Here is a 22,021-nt window from a genome sequence, read left to right as displayed (position 1 = left end):
TTTTTTTTTTTTTTTTTTTTTTTGAGATGGAGTCTCGCTCTGTCGCCTGGGCTGGAGTGCAGTGGCCGGATCTCAGCTCACTGCAAGCTCCACCTCCCGGGTTTACGCCATTCTCCTGCCTCAGCCTCCCGAGTAGCGGGGACTACAGGCGCCAGCCACCTCGCCCGGCTAGCTTTTTGTATTTTTTAGTAGAGACGGGGTTTCACCGTGTTAGCCAGGATGGTCTCGAACTCCTGACCTCGTGATCCGCCCATCTCGGCCTCCCAAAGTGCTGGGATTACAGGCTTGAGCCACCGTGCCCGGCCGGAATTGACATTTTAAGATAAAAATAAGCACAATTAATTTACTTAAGAGGTGGCGCAGGTGATCACTAATTAAGAAAGCAGGCTCTGGAATCTGACAACTGCCTAAGTTGTAACACTGGCTCTAGCACTTACTAGCTGTGTGACCTTCAGAAAGTTACTTATTTGGGCCTCAGTTTTATCATTTATAAAATCAGGGCAATATTATTACCTACCAACCTTAGAAGAGTATTTGGAGGATTAAATGAGGCAGACGTTAAGCGCTTAAAACATCCACAGCACCCTGGCGGCACTCAATGACTACTTAATAAGCAATGCTAAAATAACTGTATAGTGACAACAGTGAGTGCTTACAGAAATTTCTGTTAACTACCCAGTGTGACCAAATTTCTCTTAAACACTTTCACTTACATTCTTTTCCTTTTTTTTTTTTTTTTTTTTTTGAGACAGAGCTCTTGTCCAGGCTGGGGTGCAATGGCGCAATCTCGGCTCACTGAAACCTCTGCCTCCTGGGTTCAAGTGATTCTCCTGCCTCAGCCTCCCAAGTAGCTGGAATTACAGGTGCCCGCCACCACACCCGGCTAATTTTTGTACTTTTAGTAGAGACAGGGTTTCACCATGTTTGCCAGGCTAGTCTGGAACTCCTGACCTCAGGTGATCCACCCACCTTGGCCTCCCAAAGTGCTGGGATTACAGGCGTGAGACACCTTTCACTTTTTATTTCTCTATAATGACCAGCTATTGACAGGAGATATTCTGTGGCATCCAGTGCTAGAAACTGCGTCCATTATACAAAGAGAACTACAAGAGAAATCATGACCGAAGACGTGACACCTAAAGCCTGGGGGAATGGCCTGGGAAAAGTAATGCTGTCATTTAGTCACTAGGGAATCACACACAGTCATGTGAGAACCTGAGTATTTCACAATCCAGAGAGCCGACTTGAGGGTTATGGGGCTACCAATTTAAATCAATAAAACATTATCTCCAGTAAAAAAAAAAATCTGGGTAGTGGCTTCTACGACTCGTTCATAAAACCAAGGTAAACAAGCCATCGAATGGGTTTACCTAGAACTACAGAAGTAAGACCTAAGGCGATCATCTCTGCAGGTTCACAGGGAATTAGGGAATCAGCATTACCATCTGAAAGCAAAAAACTGATGGAACTGGGCATCAGCAAAGACGGGGTGATAGAGGCAAGAAAGTTACCGCAGTCCCCAGTACCCATCACTTGTATTACCTACGAGGCGATGCAGGGAGGCTTAAGAGAGGTTCAGTAGCAAATCTCTTTTCAGCCTTTAGCCTGGCTGATACGAGGCGCTAAAATACGGATTGGATGAAAATGTCTCAGAGCTCCAAGCAGAGCCAGCCAAGGGAACGAGCCTCAGATCTCGTTTTTAGGGTGAGCAAATCTGGCCCTGGTTTCCTGCCCGGCTACCAGAACTGCACCCTGGCCCTTGGGTATTCACTGGTTGTTAGCGGCACAGCGTTCTGGGGCCGTGAAAGAGAGCGGGAAATTTCTTGTATTTACGAATCGCGACACCTCAACAGCTAAACGAGTGCGGTCCAGGGTGCAGCAGTTTCCGCGTGGCTTAAAGCAAGAGGGAAGCCGAGACCTCTCTGCTCCGCGTCCCCGCGGTCTCGCGCCGGCGCCGCCCTGGCAAGCGGCGACCTCCCGGCAGCAGCCCGGGCCCAGCGCCCCGCACCCGCCCACGCCGCGCGCGGGAACTTCGGCTGGGCGCGCTGGGGCCGGAAAAGCGCGCCGCGGGTCTTGGGGCTGCTGGGCCTCCAGGGAGCGTCCCGCGCCGCGGCCGCCGCGGGGGCGTTACCTGTACAGGACGTAGGAGGGCGAGTCCAGGCTCAGAAACCCGTCGTCCATGGGGGACGCCACGGCTTCCCCGGCCTCGGCCGCCATCTCTTCTTCGTGCTGCTGCTGGGGCGGCGGTGGGTGCGGCTGGGGCGGGGGCTGCTCCGGCCGCCCGGGCTCGCCGCCTTGCGCAGCCTCCCCAACCCCCTCGGTGGCCGCCATCTAGCCTGGGTCCGCAGCGGAGGTGGTGGCGGAGGCCCCGCCCCTCGGAGGCCCCGCCCCTCCCTTGCCCCCCTCGAGGCCACTTCCTGTTTTCTGGGTTTCCTACCATAGAGGTGCGGGCCAGAGAGTCCTGGCAGGCGGCCGGGGTCTGGGTAGGAGAGTGTGGGTGCTGGCTGAGTCGGCCGCGAGGGTGCGCGGCTCTCCTGAGGGCCCCCAGGCTCCCTCGCGTCTTCCCATCTGTCGCCGCCGTTCCCGAGCTTTGCAGATGCCACTCGGATCGTGTTAGTGCTGTTAGTGGCCCCAGCAGGGAGTGCGATTCCTTCTTTGGACGGAAGCCGCAACTGAGGGTGGCTGGCGGACACTGAGCACTCAGCCCTTTGCGTCCATCTCAGCATTTTCAAAACGAAATATAAAGCCCGGGCGCCGTGATTCACGCCTGATCCCAGCCGCTCGGAGGTCGCGGCGGGAGGATCGTGTGAGCCAGAGAGGTCGAGACCAGCCTGGGCAATCTAATGTGACCCCATCTCTATCAAAAATACAAAAATTAACTGGGCGTCATGTGGGTGCCTGTGGTTCCAGCTACTCGGAAGGCTGAAGTGGGAGGATCACTTGAGCTGGGGGTTCAAGGCTGCAGTGAGCAGAGATCACCACTGCACTCCAGCCTGAGGGACAGAGACCCTGTTTCAAAACACACACACCATTAGAAAAAGAAAGTAATTTTTGGTGAAGTTTTTGTTTGTATTTATATATGTTCGGATATAATGGTGTAAACCAAAAAATAAAATTCTGAACCCAAAACCAAACCATCTGAATAGACCCTTCTTCTCTGCCAAGGGCATTCCAAGGTTAACTTGAAAAACTTGTTCAGGCCATGATGGAAGGGGGTGGGGGTGGGCCATTAACATCAAGACCAACCTTAAGTCTGATAAGAAACATTTACACTCTATTCTCTCTGAAGCCTGTTATTTGGAGGCTTCTGTGTTACTTGGAGGCTTCGTCTGCATAATAAAACTTTGGTCTCCACAACCCCTTATCACAACCTGGACATTCTATTGATAACAACTTAACCAACTGCTAATCAGAACATATTTAAATCTACCTAGGACCTGGAAGCACCCCTCTCCCTGCACTTTGAGTTGTCTTGTCCTTCCAGACGAACCAATGTGTATGTTACATGTATTGATTGGTATCTCCTGCCTCCCGAAAATATATAAAACCCCACTGTGCCCCAACCACCCTGGGCACGTGTTCTCAGGATCTCTTAAGGGCTGTGTCACAGGCCATTAATCACTCGTATTTGGCTCGGAATAAATCTCTTCAAATATTTTCCACAGTTTGACTCTTTTCATTAACAATGGGTCATATGAATGTATATTGTTGGGGCTCAGAAAAGAATATTCCAAATGAAGGTCTAAGCATCAGCTTCAGAAGCACAGTCTCTCACTGACCTTCTCCTGCCCTTCTCTCTGTGGCCGCTCATCCTCTCCTGAGGCAAGCCACAGCAACTAGAATCCCTCTTCCCCCTCGCGGGTCATAAAAACCAGAACCCTTTTCCCCCAAAGCCAGCCATGGCACCTGCAAATACTACTCTAACCTTCCTCCAGCCCTGCCTTTCTATGTGACAGCTGGCTGTTAAGAAACTAAACCCGGCCGGGCGCGGTGGCTCAAGTCTATAATCCCAGCACTTTGGGAGGCCGAGACGGGCGGATCACGAGGTCAGGAGATCGAGACCAGCCTGGCTAACACGGTGAAACCCCGTCTCTACCAAAAAAAAAAATACAAAAAACTAGCGGGGCGAGGTGGCGGGCGCCTGTAGTCCCAGCTACTCGGGAGGCTGAGGCAGGAGAATGGCGTAAACCCGGGAGGCGGAGCTTGCAGTGAGCTGAGATCCGGCCACTGCACTCCAGCCCGGGCGACAGAGCGAGACTCCGTCTCAAAAAAAAAAAAAAAGAAAGAAACTAAACCTTAGTTCCAGAGGGCTCCTTTCCCACTGGGGGTTGCAGGGAGGAACATTGAGGCCAAGGAAAACCTGAACAGACAGGCCTTGTTGAGTTTCTCCACTCCATATATTAGCATTAAATCACCTCTTTTTGTTCAAAGAGGGTATGGTGTTGGTGCAGAAATAATTAAATCAAATAATGGGACACAGTAGAGAACTCACAGATCCATGCATATGTGGATGCTTGAGACTAGACAAAGGCTTCATTGCAGAAGAAGATTGAGAAAAGGATGGTGTTCTGAATAATGGTGCTGGGTCAATTGGGCACCTACAGAGGAAAAGAAATTACATCCCTACGTTATACTACATAGACTTCAATGTGAAAGGCAAAACATAAAAGCTTAAGATTCTGCACAAAACAGAAAACCCAAAATGGCAAATACATGCATGAAGAGATGATCAATTTCATTAGTAATCAAGAAAATGCAAATTAGAAATATCTTTATATACCATACACATCCACTACATCGGCAAAAATGGAAAAGCTTAACAATTCCAAGTGGCTTTGGAAAATAGGTTGGCATTATGTAGGAAAGCTGAAGATACACATTGTTATCACCCAGTGCTTGGGTGATAGTTTGGATGTGTTCTGTCCCTACCAAAACTCATTCAGGGTTGAGAGGCAGGGCCTAGTGGGAGCTGTTTGGGTCATGGGATCAGATTCCTCATGAATAGATGAATGCCCTCCCTCAAGGATAAGTGGGTTCTTGCTCTTCCAGAATAGATTAGCTGTCTTCCTTGGTTTCTCTCTCTTGCTTCCCCTCTTGCTATGTGATCTCCTTGCACACAGTACTCGCCTTCCACTTTCCCCCATGAGTTGAAGCAGCCTGAGGCCCTCACTAGATAAAGCTACCCAGTCTTGAACCTTTCAGCTTCCAGAATCATGAGTCAAATAAACCTCTTTTCTGTATAAATTACCAGCTTCAGGTATTCTATTATGGTAACACAAAACAACTAAGACACCCAGTAATGCTCAGATATATGCATAGGTAGGTAGGTAGGTAGATAGATAGATAGATTGATTGATTGATTTTTTTTTTTTTTTGAGACAGAGTCTCTCACTGTTCCCTGGGCTGGAGTGCAATGGCATGGTCTCGGCTCACTGCAACCTCTGCCTCCCAGGTTCACGCAGATCTCCTGCCTCAGCCCTCAGCCTCCCAAGTAGCTGGGATTCGGGTGCACACCACCTCACCCGGTTAATTTTTTGTATTTTTAGTGGAGATGGGGTTTCACTATGTTGGCCACTAGACTGGTCTCGAACTCCTGACCTCGTGATCTGGCTGCCTCGGCCTCCCAAAGTGCTGGGATTACAGGCGTGAGCCACCGCGCCTGGCCAGATATATATGTATAAATAGTGTACTCACATGCATCAGAACACATGAACAACAGTACTGGCAACACATTGTAACAGCCACAGACCAGGAACCAACAACATGTTCATCAAGAGTACAATGTGGTATAGTCATATAATAGAATACTATGCAAAAATGAAACATATGAACTAAAGCTCATACACTAATAAGTGTGGTTAAAAGAAAATCATGGCTGGGCACAGTGGCTCACATTTGTAATCACAGCACTTTAGGAGGACAAGGCAGGAGGATCACATGAGGCCAGGAGTTTGAGACCAGCCTGGGCAACATAGCCAGATCCCAACTCTAAAAAAATACAAAAATTAGTTGGACGTGGTGACGTGTACCTGTAATCCCAGGTACTCGGGAAGCTGAGGTTGGAGGATCATTTGAGCTCAAGAAGTCAAGGCTACAATGAGCCATGATCATACCACTGCACTCCAGCCTGGGCAACAGAGTTAGAGCCTGTCTCAAAAAAATATAAAAAAAGAAAGACATGGCCAGGTGCAGTGGCCCACACCTGTAATCCTAGCACTTTGGGAGGCCGAGGCAGGCAGATCACCTGAGGTCAGGAGTTTGAGACCAGCCTGGCCAACATGGTGAAACCCCGTCTCTACTAAAAATGCAAAAATGAGCTGGGCATGGTGGCAGGCGCCTGTAATCCCAGCTTCTTGGGAGGCTGAGGTAGGAGAACTGCTTGAACCCAGGAGACGGAGGAGGTTGCAGTGAGCCGAGATCATGTCACTGCACTCCAACCTGGGCAACAGAGCGAGACTCCATCTTAAAAAAAAAAAAAAAGGAAAAAGAAAAACAGTTGTTTCCTCTACTCACACTTTTGACACCAAATGTATGAGGTTTTCCTTCACATTAAGCAATCCTCCAACCCTAGTGACAACAGATGAGTAAACTACAATTCAATTATGACACTAAGTACCCTGAGCTAGTGGAGACCCCACAGGTTAAGGGCTCGGTCCCACAAGACTGCTCCCCTACTTCAGATGCCAGTCACAAGTCCCAGGTTATCACCTGAGCTTCTGACAAACTGGCTATAAATCAGGGGTTCCCACAACCACACATGTTTGACAATTTGCTATAATGGCTCATAGAATGCAGGGAACACATTACTTATGTTTACTGGTTTATTATAAAGGATATTACAAATGATCCAGGTGAGGAGGTACATAGGGTGAGGTCTGGAAGGGTTCTGAGCATGGGAGCTGATCTTCCCATGGAGTTTGGGGTCTGCTACCCTCTTGCATGTGGATGCATCCTTTTTCAGCAACCCTGAAACTCTCTGAGCCACTTTAGTTAGGGCTTTTATAGATGCTTCATTACATAGGCCCAGTTGATTAAATCACTGGTCACCAGTGATTGACTCAACCTCTAGCCCTTCTCCCATTCCCAGAGGTGGGGGCGGCTGAAAGTGCCAATCCTCTAATCACATGCTTGGCTTCCCTGGTGTCCATTTAATGCTGTGATAAAGGAAAAGCTGAGGCTAGGTCATTTATAAGGAAAAGAGGTTGACTTGGCTTACGGTTCTGCAGGCTGTGCAAGAAGGATTGCACCAGCATCTGCTTCTGGTGAGGGCCTCAGGCTGCTTCCAGTAATGGCAGAAGCTGAAGGGGAGCCATTGCACAGAGATCACACTGCGAGAGAGGAAGCAGGAGGCCGGGAGGGGCCCATCCCTTCCTAACAATCAGCTCTTGTGGGAATCAATAGAGTGAGAAGTCACTCATTACTGAGAGAATGGCACCAAGCCATTCATAAGAAATCCACCCCCATCACCCAAACACCTCCCATAGGCCCCACCTCCAACACTGGGAATTACATTTCAACATAAGATTTGGAGGGTCAGATATTCAAACCATAGCACATGGTAACCAGCCCCCACCCTCCAAGAGTCAGCTTATTAAGCATAAACTCCGATTTGGTTGAAAGGATTTGTCATGAATAACAAAAGACATGGCTAGGTGTGGTGGCTCACACCTGTTATCCTAGCACTTTGGTAGGCCAAGACAGGTGGATCATCTGTAGTCAGGAGTTCAAGACCAGCCTGGCCAACATGGTGAAACCCCATGTCTACTAAAAATACAAAAAGTAGCTGAGTGTGATGGCACATGCCTGTAATCCCAGCTACTTGGGAGGCTGAGACAGGAGAATCACATGAACCTGGGAGGCGGAGGTTGCAGTGAGCCAAGATGGCATCACTGCACTCGAGCCTGGGAACAGAGGGAGACTCCATCTCGGAAAAAAGAAAAAAAAGACATTCCTTTCACCCTTCACCTTTATCACTTAGGAATTAAAAGAATTATGGGCTCTCTGGCCAGGAGCTGGAGATAAAGACCAAGGTACGTACTTATTATATCACAATACCACAGTTGTATAAACAAAGTGCTGAGCAAAAGAAACCACAATATATAATTCTATGTACATAGAGTTTAGTAACAGGCAAAATTACAGCCTATTGTTTTTATTTAATGATAAAACTAAACAAATAAAGAAAATCATTACCATAGAACTCAGACTAGTAAGTACCTCTAGGGGAGGAGAGGAGGTTATGGTTGAGAAGGGACAAGTGTAGGGATCGTAGGGTGCTTGCAATGTTTGATTTTCTGCCTTGGATCACAGTGACACCGGTGTTACTAGATCAGTAACACAGGGAAAAACATGGAATTCTGTGTTCCCAAGTTTCATGTAAGTTGAATGTACTGCAGGTAAAGGTTTTATGCTAGGTTGATTTGAAAGTGATCACTTTTCTAGAAAATTGCATAAAAGCTGTACTTCACTAAAAACAATTATCTGTTACTAAAACAAAAATCTATAACTCACTTCTCATAAAGGCTATTTGAAATTCTGTAAGGGAAGAAATGCAGCTTTAGCTTTATGAAGGCAGCTTGCTTCTTTCTGTCTAAACACTCTGGAGACAAATGTTGAAATATATTGGCCAAACACGAAGTGTAGCTTGGTCTCCTCCACAGAAACAGATAGTTTTTAATGACTGCATGATATTTCTTTTAGATATTGTGCTTTATATAGTAGTTAATAGTTATATAGCAGTTACAGGCTCACAACTGTAATCCCAGCACTTTGGGAGGCCAAGGAGGGAGGATTACTTGAGCCCAGGAGTTTGAGACCAGCCTGGGCAACCCCATTGCTACAAAAAAAATTAGCTGGGCGTGGTGGCATGTGCCTGTGGTCCCAGCTACTCAGGAGGTTGAGGCAGGAGGCTCACTTGAGCCCAGGAAGTTGATGCTGCAGTAAGCCATGATTGTGCCACTGCACTCCAGCCTGGGCAACAAAGGGAGACCCTGGATCTAAAAAATAATAATGTTGGCCAAGCGCAATGGCTCACACCTATAATTCCAGCACTTTGGGAGGCCGAGGTAGGTGGATCACGAGGTTGGGAGTTTGGGACCAGCCTGGTCAAGATGGTGAAAACCAATCTTTACTAAAAATACAAAAATTAGCAGGGCATGGTGGCAGGCACCTGTAATCCCAGCTACTTGGGAGGCTGAGGCAGGAGAATGGTTTGAACCCTGGAGGCAGAGGTTGCAGTGAGCTGAGATTGTACCATTGCACTCCAGCCTGGGCAACAGGGTGAGACTCCATATAGAATAATAATAATAATAATGTTAACAATAAAAAATAATCTATTGTTGAATGTTTAACATTGTTTTGAATTTCTCACTTGGAATGTTTCATTCATGAATCTCTTCATAGCAATAAATGTATCTAATAAACATTCATTTTGTGAGCATTGTGGACTACTATTCTCAACAGTGGTGATATAGCAGTGAAAACAAAACTTATAACAACAACAACAACAACAAAAACTCGGGGAAGTCCTCATTGAGGAGGTGACAGTCAAATAAAGATTTGAGGGAGATGAAGGAGCAAGCCCATGTGGATATCTTCTAGACCATTCCTGGCAGAAGTCCAAAGACACTGAGCCAGGGAGAGCCTGGTGCATCTGTGGATCTAGGCAGCCAGTGTGGCTGGAATGGAGTGACCAGATGGGAGGGTGGGAGGAGGTGAGGTCAGATATGGAGGTGAAGCACATCACAGGGTCTTACTGCCACCCAGGCTGGAGTGTAGTGGTACAATCATAGCTCACTGCAGCCTTGAACTCCTGGGCTCAAGCAATCTTCCCACTTCAGCCTCCCAAGCAGGTGGAACTACAGGTGTGTGCCATCATGCCTGGCTGAATTTTTTTTTTCTTTCAATTTTTGTAAAGATGGAATCTTACTATTTTGCCCAGACTGTTTTCAATTTTTGTAAAGACAGAATCTTGCTATGTTGCCCAGGCTGGGCTCAAGCAGTCCTCCTGACTTGGCCTCCCAAAGTGCTGGGATTACAGGCTCACGCCATTGTGCCTGCCCTGACATAAATTTTGAAATCAGCAAGTATAAGCCCTTCATATTTACTTTTTATCATAGAAAATTTCTTTTTTTTTTTTTCTTTTGAGACGGAGTCTCGCTCTGTCCACCAGGCTGGAGTGCGGTGGCGCTATCTCGGCTCACTGCAAGCTCTGCCTCCCGGGTTCCCACCATTCTCCTGCCTCAGCCTCCCGAGTAACTGGGACTACAGGCGCCCGCTACCTCGCCCGGCTAGTTTTTTGTATTTTTTAGTAGAGACAGCGTTTCACCGTGTTAGCCGGGATGGTCTCGATCTCCTGACCTCGTGATCCGCCCGTCTCGGCCTCCCAAAGTGCTGGGATTACAGACTTGAGCCACCGCGCCCGGCCAGAAAATTTCAATGCAGACAGATATAGGGGAAATAATTCAATAAACCCTCATATCCTCTCAGCCAAGTGCCAAAACAATCATCAACTCAAGGATATTGATTTCAATACTTTTCTCTTTTTTTTTTTGAGACAGACTCTTGCTCTGTCGTCCAGGTTGGAGTGCAGTGATGTGATCTTGGCTCACTGCAATCTCTGCCTCCTGGGTTCAAGTGCTTCTCCTGCCTCAGCCTCCCAAGTAGCTGGGATTACAGGCGTGAGCCACCAGACCCGGCTAATTTTTGTATTTTTAGTAGAGACAGGGTTTCACTATATTGGCCGTTTCTCAAATGGCTAACCTCAAGTGATCCACCTGTCTCGGCCTCCCAAAGTGCTGGGATTACAGGCGTGAGCCACCGCGCTTGGCCCCAATACCCTCCTCTTAATCTCTCACCCTACAGAAATATTTTGAAGCAAATTCAAGACATCATATAACATCATTATAGTATAAAAAAATATAACTATCATTATTCTGCCTACAAAATTGACAATAAAGATTTCTGTGGCTCATGCCTGTAATCTTAGCATTTTGGGGGGCTGAGGCAGGCAGATCACCTGAAGTCAGGAGTTCGAGACCAACCTGACTAACATGGTGAAACCCCGTCTCTACTAAAAATACAAAAATTAGCTGGCATGCACCTGTAATCCCAGCGACTCAGGAAGCTGAGGCAGGAGAATCGCTTGAACCTGGGTGGTGGAGGTTGCAGTGAGCAGAGATGGCACCACTGCACTCCAGCCTGGGCAGCAGAGCAAGACTCCATCTCAAAAAAAAAAAAAAAAGAAAAAAAAAATGTTTTCGGCTACTACCAAGATGGAGTAACAGGGATCTCCCACCTAAAACAACTAAGACAACAGGACCAAAAAAATGAGACAACAGTTCTCATCAGGACAACAGGAAAATAAGAACCATAAACTCTGAGCAATGTGAAACCTGGCCGGGCGCGGTGGCTCACACCTATAATCCCAGCACTTTGGGAGGCTGAGGCGGGTGGATCACGAGGTCAGAAGACCAAGATCATCCTGGCCAACATGGTGAAACCCCGTCTGTACTAAAAATACAAAAATTAGCCGGGTGTGGTGGTGTGCACCTGTAGTCCCAGCTACTCAGGAGGCTGAGGCAAGAAAATTGCTTGAACCTGGGAGGCAGAGGTTGTAGTGAGCCAAGATTATGCCACTGCACTCCATCCAGCCTGGGCAACAGTGCAAGACTTTGTCTCAAAAAAAAAAAAAAAAGAATCCTAAAATTGCCTTAGCTTATAGCTTATGATAACTTCCTAGGGGCTGGGTGTAGCCCTTATACCTCTAATTTCAGCATTTTAGGAGATTAGATCTCTCTAATCTCCTGAATTGCCTGAGATCAGGAGTTTGAGACCAGCCTGGGCAACATAGCAAGACCCTGTCTCAAAAAAAAAAAAAATTAGTTGGACTTGGTGATGTGCACCTGTAGTCCCAACTTCTTGGGAGGCTTAGGTGGGAGGATTGCTTGGACCCAGGAGTTCGAGGTTGTAAGGAGCTATGATCGCACCACTGTACTCCAGCCTGGGTGACAGAGCGAGACCCTGCTGCTAAAAAAAAAATAAGTAATTAAAAACGTGCAGGCCATGGCTGGGCACAGGGGCTCACACCTGTAATCCTAGCACTTTGGGAGGCCAAGACGGGCAGATCACTTGAGGCCAGGAGTTTGAGACCAGCCTGGCCAACATGATGAAATCCTGTCTCTACTAAAAAAATACAAAATCAGCCAGATATGGGGGTGCGTGCCTGTAGTTCCAGCTACTCGGGAGGCTGAGGCAGGAGAATCACTTGAACCCAGGAGGCAGAGGTTGCAGTAAGCTGAGATTGCACCACTGCACTCCAGCCTGGGCAACAGAGTGAGACTCTGTCTAAAAAAAAAAAAATGTGCAGGCAATGATGTAGAGAGGCAGAGCACAATGGCCCCTCCAGAATTGAAGAGGCAGCGCTGGACAATTGAGGAAGCCAGTGTGGCTGCTTTTTACAGGGCAGGATACCTGAACGAGACAGTTACAGAGAGAAAATTCTGAAGACCTGCTGAGGGTCACCTTCAAGTATTCAGTTGCATAACGATCAGTGTATGTATTGGAAGAATAACCAAGAATGGAGAAAGGATCACACAAAGGATTAGATGAGGGAATTCCTGAAGCTCACACACGGTCACGGATACTGCCTGTTCAGATGGATTGCTTGGGCCCAGGAGTTTGAGGCTGCAGTGAGCTATGATCATGCCACAGCACTCCAGCCTGGGTGGCAGAGCAAGACTCTTGTCTTTAAAATAACAACAACAACAACAACAACAAAAATACTGCTCATTTTTAGTTTTTACCACCTACAGTGAGAAATCTTAAAATTCACAGGGTATCAGGTAGAGTACTCAACAGGGTCTTCCCTTAGTTGTGGGGTGAAATTATCCCAAATGTAGACATGGTTGGGCAAGACCCAAAGGGATCAATCTGCTTCCAATTAACTTAACTGTACCCTGTTAAAAAGTTCAAGAATTATTTTAGAAATAGAAAGATATTCATCACTCAGTAAAATAAAGTTCACAATGTCTGGCATCCAATTTAAAGTTTCCGGGCACACAAAGAAATAGGAAAATTTGACTCATTATGAGGAGGAAAAAATTCTGTCTATCAAAACCAACCCTGAACTGACACAAACATTACAATCAACAGACATGGGCACTAAGACAGTTGTAACTGTGTTCTTATGATCAAGAAGCTAGCAGAAATATTCCACATGTTAAGCAGAGAGATGGAAGATGTCAATACAAAAATAAATTTAACCTCTAGAGATTCAAAAATACACTGGATGGCATTAGCAGCATATTAGACTTTCTAGACAAAAAGATTCATGAATCTGAAGATACTAATAGAAATTATCCAAAATGAAACTGAGAGAAAAGATTGGAAAGAGATCCACAGAGCATCCGTGAGCTGTCAGACACCCTTAGCTCAGTAATATCTGTGTAACTAGAGTTCTCAGAGAGGAGTAGAAGGATAGAAAATAATATTTGGAGACATAATGGCTACAGTTTTTCCAAATTGGAGAAAAATTATAAATCTACAAAGAAAGCCCAAAGAAGCCCAAGCACAAGAAATGTTCAAAAAATACATGACAAATCAAAATCAAATTGCTCAAAAGCAGTGATAAAGAGAAAATCTTAAAATCCACCAAAAAAGAAGACACATTAGGTATAGAAGAACAAACCTGGCTGGGCGGTGGCTCATGCCTGTAATCCCAGCACTTTGGGAGGCCGAGGCAGGTGGATCACCCGATGTCAGGAGTTTGAGACCAGCCTGACCATTATAGTGAAATTCCGTCTCCACCAAAAACACAAAAATTAGGCTGAGCGCAGTGGTCATGCCTGTAATCACAGCACTTTGGGAGGCTGAGGCGGGTGGATCACCTGAGGTCAGGCTTTCGAGACCAGCCTGACCAACATGGAGAAACTCCGTCTCTACTAAAAATACAAAAAAAAAAAAAAAAAAAAAAGGCCGGTGTGGTGGCGCATCCTGTAATCCTAGCTACTCCGCAGGCTGAGGCAGGAGAATCGCTTGAACCCAGGAGGTGGAGGATGCGGTGAGCCAAGATCGCGCATTGCACTCCAGCTTGGGCAACAAGAGCGAAACTCCATCTTGGAAAGAAAAAAAAATTAGCCAGGCATATTGGTGGGCGCCTGTAATTCCAGCTACTGGGGAGACTGAGGCAGAAGAATCGCTTGAACCCGGAAGGTGGAGGTTGCAGTGAGCTGAGATCGCGCCATTGCACCCCAGCCTGAGCAACATAGTAAGACTCCATCACAAAAAAACAAAACAAACAAACAAACCTACAGATGACAGCAGATTCTCACTGGCAGCTGCAGTGGGCAGTCTCACATGGTCCCTAAGGAGCCCACCTCTTGGAATTCATACTCGTGTAAAGTCCCTCCACTCGAGTGTGGGTTGACTTCATGACCAGCTTCTAATGAATAGAATATGGCAAAAGTGGCCAGACCTGTAGTCCCTACTACTTGGGAGGCTGATGTGGGAGGATCACTTGACCCCAGGAGTTTGAGGCTGCAAGGAGTTATGATCATGCCCTGAACTCCGGTCTGGGTGACAGAGTGAGACTCTGTCTCAAAAAAGAAAAATAAAAAAATGGCGACAGTGATAGCACGCCACCCTGAGATTACAAGAGTGTGACTTCCACCATGTTTGCCCCACTGCTCCTGCCCTTACGTCTCTAGGAGCCCTCATTTTGAGGGAAGCAAATAGCCATGTTGTGAACTGCACTATGCAGAGGCCAATGTGGCAGGAAACTGTCATATCTGGCCAGTAGTTGTAAGGACCTGAAGTGTGCCAACAATGATGTGAGTGAACTTGGAAGCAGATCTTCCCTTCGCCCAGCTTTTTTTTTTTGGCAGGGTCTCCCTCTGTTGCTCAGGCTGGAGTGCACTGGTGCCATCTCAGCTCACTGCTGCCTCTGCCTCTTGGGTTCAAGTGATCCTCCTGCCTCAGCCTCCCCAGTAGCTGAGACTATAGGCATGCACCATCACACCTGGTTTTTAAATTTTATATAGAGATGGGGTTTTCACTATGTTGCCCAGGCTGGTCTCAAACTCCTGGGCTCAAGACATCCTCCCACCTTGGCCTCCTAAAGTGCTGGGATTGGCCTGGCACAGTGGCTCATGCCTGTAATCCCAGCAGTTGGGAGGCCGAGGTGGGTGGATCACCTGAGGTTAGGAGTTCCAGACCAGCCAGACCAACATGGTGAAACCCCACCTATACTAAAAATACAAAGTTGCCGGGCGCGATGGCTCACGCCTGTAATCCCAGCACTTTGGGAGGCCGAGGCGGGCGGATCACAAGGTCAAGAGATCGAGACCACAGTGAAACCCCGTCTCTACTAAAAATACAAAAAATTAGCCAGGCGCTGTGGCGGGCGCCTGTAGTCCCAGCTAGTCGGGAGGCTGAGGCAAGAGAATGGCGTGAACCCGGGAGGCGGAGCTTGCAGTGAGCCGAGATCGCGCCACTGCACTCCAGCCTGGGAGACAGAGCCAGACTCCATCTCAAAAAAAAAAAAAAAAAAAAAAATACAAAGTTAGCTGGACGTGGAGGTGGGTACCTGTAATCCCAGCTACTTGAGAGGCTGCGGCAGAAGAATCGCTTGGACCCGGGAGGCGGAGGTCGCAATGAGCCGAGATGGTGCCACTGCACTCCAGCCTGGGCAACAAGAATGAAACTCCATCTCAAAAAAATAAATACAGTGCTAGAATTAGAGGAGTGAGCCATTCTACCTGGCTTGTTTTTGTTTTTTTTTTGTTTGTTTGTTTTTTCCTTATCAAAAGTCAGTAATATTTTTGTGTATTTCATCCTAAGAGGTTTTTCTACACAAATTTTTACATTGTGATCAGATTTTATATACAATTTTGCATGCTACTTGTCACTTGACATATCCTCATGTTATTTATTGTAAATACAACATCCCATCTGGAGGAACATTCCACATTTTATTTATTTATTGCTGGACATGGAGATTATATTTTATTTTTCTCTATGTAATGTGGCATGCCCCTTTATGCATACAAGACCTTTCTGCAGGTAGGATTACTTCTTTGGGCTAGTGAAATTTTTTTAAGGCTTTGACACATATTGCCAAGTTCCTTTTTCAAAGAGGCTGTACCAAGGCACACTCTGGCAGTTGTGTTGAACATGCCTGGTACCAAAGTTGTAGACACCCTTGCAGGAGTATAGGAGTGTGAGTGAAGGTAATTTGCTTAACTCATCTCGTATTCTATTTAACGTCTTCCCTCATTCTGGTTTTTTTTTTTTTTTTTTGAGACCGCATCTTCCTCTGTCGCCCACGCTGCAGTGCAATGGCACGATCTCTGCTCACTGCAACCTCCACCTCTGGGGTTCAAGCATTTCTTCCTGCCTCAGCCTCCCGAGTAGCTGGGATTACAGGCGTCTGTTACCATGCCTGGCTAATTTTTTGTATTTTTAGTAGAGACGGGGTTTCACCACGTTGGCCAGGCTGGTCTCGAACTCCTGACTTCAGGTGATCCACCTGCTTCGGCCTCCCAAAAGTGCTGGGATTACAGGCGTGAGCCACCATGCCCAGCCAGTCTTCCCTCATTCTTATGTGATATTTTAATGACAGTATAACACATATATAGAAAAATACAAATTGTAAGTCAACAGCTACACAAATGATCACAAACAAGACACTCTCATGACACCATCTGCACCAAATTACAGAATATTCCCACCGACCAAGCTGTCCTTGTGTCCCCTCCCAGGCACTCCCCCAAGGGTAATTATGTTTTGCTCGTTTTTGAAGTTTTATGTATAGGCCATGCTGTATCCATTTTTGTGTCTGGCTTTTTTGTTCAATACTGCATCTACGAGAGTCACCAGTGTCGTATGTAATAGCAGTTCATTTGCCGTCACTGCTGAGTAGCGTTCTATTTTATGGATGTGCCACAACCTCTTTATCCATTTTACTTTAATGGATATGTGAGTGGTCAAAACAGGAGTGAGCCACCGCGCCTGGCCGCAATTTCTTTCATAGCAATAGACAAGAAATACAGAAGACCGGGCACGGTGGCTCATGCCTGTAATCCCGGCATTTTGGGAGGCCAAGGCAGGTGGATCACCTGAGGTCAGGGGTTTGAGACCAGCCTGGCCAACATGGCAAAACCCTGTCTCTACCAAAAATACAAAATTAGTCAGGCGTGGTGGCGCTTGCCTGTAATCTCAGCTACTGGGGAGGCTGAGGCAGGAAAATCACTTGAACCCAGGAGGAGGTTGCAGTGAGCTAAGATCACACCACTGCACTCCAGCCTGGGCGACAGGTTGAGACTCCGTCTCAAAAAAAAAAAGAAAGAAAGAAAGAAAAAAGAAATATAGAAAAAATGCAAGGTGGAGGAAAGCAGAGCAACCCCTTCAAACAAGTGAAAGAAAACCCCCAGTGAAAATATGTTTCAAAAATGGTGGCAAAGTACTTTTCAAGTTATAGAAAACCTGAAGGAATTTATCACCAGTAGACTTTCAGTACGAAACATGTTAAGGGACATTCTTCAAGCAGAATGAAAATGATATGAAACAGAAATCTGGATCTACACAAAAGAAGGGCACCAGAAATGGTAACTATATTGTAAAATATAATATTTTTTATTTTTATGCAGTCTTCTTTAAAAGATTAGTGACTGCTTAAAGCAAAACAAAAGTGTATTATGGGTTTAAATAACGGTTGTAGATTCAAAATATAGTAGCATAAAGCATGGGCAGGAAGAATGAAGATATACTGTTGGAGGCTCTTACACTACACTTGAAGGGGTACAATATCACTTGAAAGCAAACTGTGGTAAGTTAAACATGTAAACTATAAACCATAAAGCAACCACTAAAACAACACAACAAAGAGTTATCACAAATATATCAACAAAGGAGATAAAATGGAATACTAAAAAATACTCAATTATTCCAAAAGAAGGCAAAAAAAGAAAAAAAGGAACAATGAACAGATCAAATAGAAAACAAATAGCAAGATGGCAGATTTAAACTGGTGATACAAACAATTGTATTAAATGTAAATGGCCTAACACACGGATATGAGTTGGATCTGTGTCCTTGACCAAATCTCATACTGAATTGTAATCCCGTCTCACAGGTGGGGCCTAGAAGGAAGTGATTGGCTCTTGGGGGTGAATTTCTCATGAATGGTTTAGCACCATCTCCCTTGGTACTGTCCTCCAGGTAGACAGTGAGTTCTTGTGAGATGATCACTTAAAAGTGGGTAGCATGGGGCCAGGTGCAGTGGCTCACCCCTGTAATCCCAGTACTTTGGAAGGCCTTGGTGGGCAGATCACCTGAGGCCAAGAGTTCGAGACCAGTCTGGTCAACATGGTGAAAACCTGTCTCTACTAAAAATACAAAAATTAGCCAGACATGGTGGTGGGCGCCTGTAAACCAAGCTACTTGGGAGGCTGAGGCAGGAGAATTGTTTGAACCCGGGAGGCGGAGGCTGCAGTGAGCTAAAATTGTGCCACTGTACTCCAGCCTGGGCGACAGAGCAAAACTCTGTCTAAAAAGAAAGAAAAAAGAAAAGAAAATATTCTGAACTGAATAAAAAGAAAAACGTAGTATGTAAAAATTTGCAAGATTTAGTTAAGGTAGTACTGAGAGGGTGTTTTGTTTTGAGACTGAGTCTTGCTCTGTAGCCTAGGTTGGAGTGCAGTGGCACAATCTTGGCTCACTGAAAATTCCGCCTCCTGGGTTCAAACGATTCTCCTGCCTCAGCCTCCTGAGTAGTTGAGAGTACAGGTGCCCACCATCACGCCCAGCTAATTTTTGTGTTTTTAGAAGAGACAGGGTTCCACCATGTTGGCCAGGATGGTCTCGATCTCTTGACCTCGTGATCCACCCGCCATGGCCTCCCAAAGTGCTGGGATTACAGGCGTGAGACACTGCGACCGGCCCAAAATTTCAACTTTTTAAAAATACAAGTTGATGAGCTGGTTATAAAATTCACATGGCAAAGAATCCAAATAACAAAAACAAGTTTGAAAAGGAAAAGAAATTGGAGGACTCACACTATGTGAGTTCAACATTTCTTGTAAAGCTACCACAATCAAGGTAGGGTGTTACTGGTGTCAAGATAGAAATATAGATCAATGGAACCAAAAAGGAATCCAGAAATAAATAGACTTACACATTATACTCAACTGACTTCCAACAAACATGTACAATGCGGTTCAGTGGAACAAATTTCCACTTTTCAACAAATGGTGCTGGAACAGTTCATATACCCACACACAAAATAAAAAGAAAGAAAAGAAACTTCAATCCATATTTTATACTATATACCAAAATTAAGCTGAAATGGATAATAAACCTAAATGTAATATATAACATTATGAAACTTCTAAAAAAAAAAAAAAACCACACACACACACACACAAAAAGAAAATCTTTGTGACCTTAGGTTAGAAAAAGATTTCTTAGATCCAAGACGAAAATTAAGAAATTCTGCACTTTGAAAAACACACTACTAAGAAAATAGACAGCCAAGCAACAGACTGGGAGAAAATATATTGCACATCAATTATCTAATAAGGTTTCTTTTTTTTTTTTTTTTCCGAGATGGAATGTTGCTCTGTCGCCCAGAGCTGGAGTGCAATGCTGTGATCTCAGCTCACTGTAATGTCCACCTCCCGGGTTCAAGCAATTCTCCTGCCTCAGTCTCCTGAGTAGCTAGGATTACAGGCATGTGCCACCATGCCTAGCTAATTTTGTATTTTTAGTAGAGACAGGGTTTCACCACGTTGGGCAGGCTGGTCTCTAACTCCTGACCTCATGATCTGCCCACCTTGGCCACCAAAAGTGCTGGGATTATAGGCATGAGCCACCGCATCCAGCCATAAAGAACTTTCATCTAGAATACATACAGAACTTTCAAAATCAATAATAGAAAAATAAACCCAATAAAAATGGGAAACAATCTGAACAATAATTTCATCAAAATATATATGTATGGCAAGTAAGAACATGAAATGTTCATCAAGAGGGATGAACATTAATACCACAAGATATCATTATATGCCATTAGAGTGGCCAAAATGAAACAGACTGACCAAATCAAAACCACAGTAATACCAGTTCATACCTGCTGGAATGACTAGAATAAAACAGATGGACCCAAGTACGGGCAAGGATGTGAAGGAGCTGAAAGTCTCCTACACTGCTGTTGGGAATGTAAAATATACAACCAGTTCATAATATAGTTTGGCAGTTTGTTAAAAATGGCCAATGTGGTGGCTCATGCCTGTAATCCCAGCACTTCAGGAGGCCCAAGTGTATGGATTACTTGAAGTCAGGAGTTTGAGACCAGCCTGGCCAACATAGTAAAACTGTCTCTACTAAAAAATTATAACTTAGCCAGGTGTGGTGGCGGCCTCCTGTTGTTCTAGCTATTCAGGAGGCTGAGGTAGGAGAATCGCTTGAACCCGGGCAGGGGAGGTTGCAGTGAGCCAAGATCTCACCACTGCACTCCAGCCTGGGTGACATAGTTAAGCACAGGCTGGGCACAGTGGCTGAGGCCTGTAATCCCAGAATTTTGGGAGGCTGAGGCGGGTGTATCATGAGGTCAGGAGATCAAGACCATTCTGGCCAACATGGTGAAACCCCTTCTCTACTGAAAATACAAAAATTAGCCGGGCTTGGTGGCACATGCCTGTAATCCCAGCTACTTGGGAGGCTGAGGCAGGAGAATCACTTGAACCCGGGAGGCAGAGGTTGCAATGAGCCGAGATCACGCCACTGCACTCCAGCCTGGCAACAGAGTGAGACTCTGTCTCAAAATAAATACATACATACAAACATAAATAAATAAATAAATAAATAAGCATATGACCCACCCATTCCACTCCTAGGTGTTTACCCAAGAGAAATGAAAGCAAATGTTCACAGGAATGCTTGTTTTTGTTTTTGTTTTGTTTTGTTTTGAGACGGAGTCTCGCTCTGTCGCCCAGGCTGGAGTGCAGTGGCTGGATCTCAGCTCACTGCAACCTCCGCCTCCCGGGTTCATGCCATTCTCCTGCCTCAACCTCCCAAGTAGCTGGGACTACAGGCACCCGCCATCTTGCCCGGCTAGTTTTTTGTATTTTTTAGTAGAGACGGGGTTTCACCATGTTAGCCAGGATGGTCTCGATCTCCTGACTGTTTGGACGAACGGAGGCAAGATGGTGCACTTCCGGGTTCTTCTTCACCACAAACTCTTCCCGCGCGCGCGAAAATGCAGCCGGCGCCCGGGAAGGTGCAGACCAACTGGGCATGCGCCAGGTGACGTCAATCCGAAGAGACCAAGATTTACCTGGTCGCACCTGCGGAACGCCCCTGACATGCCCGTGCCCCGCCTATTGCCCTCCCACTCCTAGAAAAGCGGCTCTCTGCCATTGAGCCACGTGGCCTTCTCACAGCCCCGGCGGCCCTCTCACAGCCCCAGTCCTGTCGGGATGTCGGGACTGTGGGAAGTCCGTCCGAGAGCCCCACGGAAGTCCGTCCGAGAGCCCCTCCTTCGCCGGAGGCCGACAGACTTCTCCCGCACACCTTAGGTTACCAAAATAAATGTGCAGTTTTGCTCCTACACTTGCCTACCCGCTGGTTCTTTTGCGCCCGCTGGGCTGGTCTTAGAAAAAACAAATCAGTTGGTGCCCAAGACCCGGGAGGAGACCCCTCCTCAGGCCTCTAGGGATTGAGGAACCTCCTCCTGCTTCCACACCGCAGACGGACCAGGACCTGAGACCCGCTTCCCTCACTCTCATGGCCTCTCTGGGGTAAGTGCCCTTGTCTCCTCTTTACCTCCCTTGGCCAGAAATCCTGTGCAGGTCCGAGGTCCATTTGGAGCCACCAAGTGGCTTGGGAGACCCCTTCATGACGGAGACGTCCGCCTGAAGGTAATCTCCACTTTGGCTCCATGAGCCTCCAGTCTGTCTCTGCTGGTTCCAAAGGACGCTTTGAAGCCAGGCAGAGATCCACTTCCATTTCCATTGTGTCCATTGTG

The 22,021-nt window shown here is 46.4% G+C and overlaps 2 protein-coding genes across 6 annotated transcripts in view; both read right to left on the bottom strand.

Moving 5' to 3' along the window:
* The window catches only part of FNTA (farnesyltransferase, CAAX box, alpha), a 31,422-nt gene extending 28,458 nt beyond the window's left edge, over nucleotides 1-2,964 (bottom strand). For both annotated transcript variants that reach the window (XR_003309368.1, XM_026453995.1), the window contains exon 1: nucleotides 2,132-2,964. Coding sequence is in view for 1 of the 2 variants with exons in the window: in XM_026453995.1 (XP_026309780.1) it covers nucleotides 2,132-2,331 (200 nt within the window). In the remaining variant the exon portion in view is untranslated. The remainder of the gene's footprint in view (nucleotides 1-2,131) is intronic.
* A 1,483-nt stretch (nucleotides 2,965-4,447) lies between these two features.
* Nucleotides 4,448-22,021, bottom strand: part of HOOK3 (hook microtubule tethering protein 3) — a 165,070-nt gene continuing 147,496 nt past the window's right edge. For all 4 annotated transcript variants that reach the window (XM_026453993.2, XM_026453990.2, XM_026453991.1 and 1 more), the window contains one exon: nucleotides 4,448-4,598. In XM_026453993.2, coding sequence (XP_026309778.1) covers nucleotides 4,463-4,598 — 136 coding nt within the window. In that variant the 3' untranslated portion in view covers nucleotides 4,448-4,462. The remainder of the gene's footprint in view (nucleotides 4,599-22,021) is intronic.

This window comes from Piliocolobus tephrosceles, chromosome 7 (genome assembly GCF_002776525.5).
Source record: "Piliocolobus tephrosceles isolate RC106 chromosome 7, ASM277652v3, whole genome shotgun sequence".
NCBI classification, from domain to species: domain Eukaryota; kingdom Metazoa; phylum Chordata; class Mammalia; order Primates; family Cercopithecidae; genus Piliocolobus; species Piliocolobus tephrosceles.
This window is presented reverse-complemented; position numbering and strand designations above follow the sequence as displayed.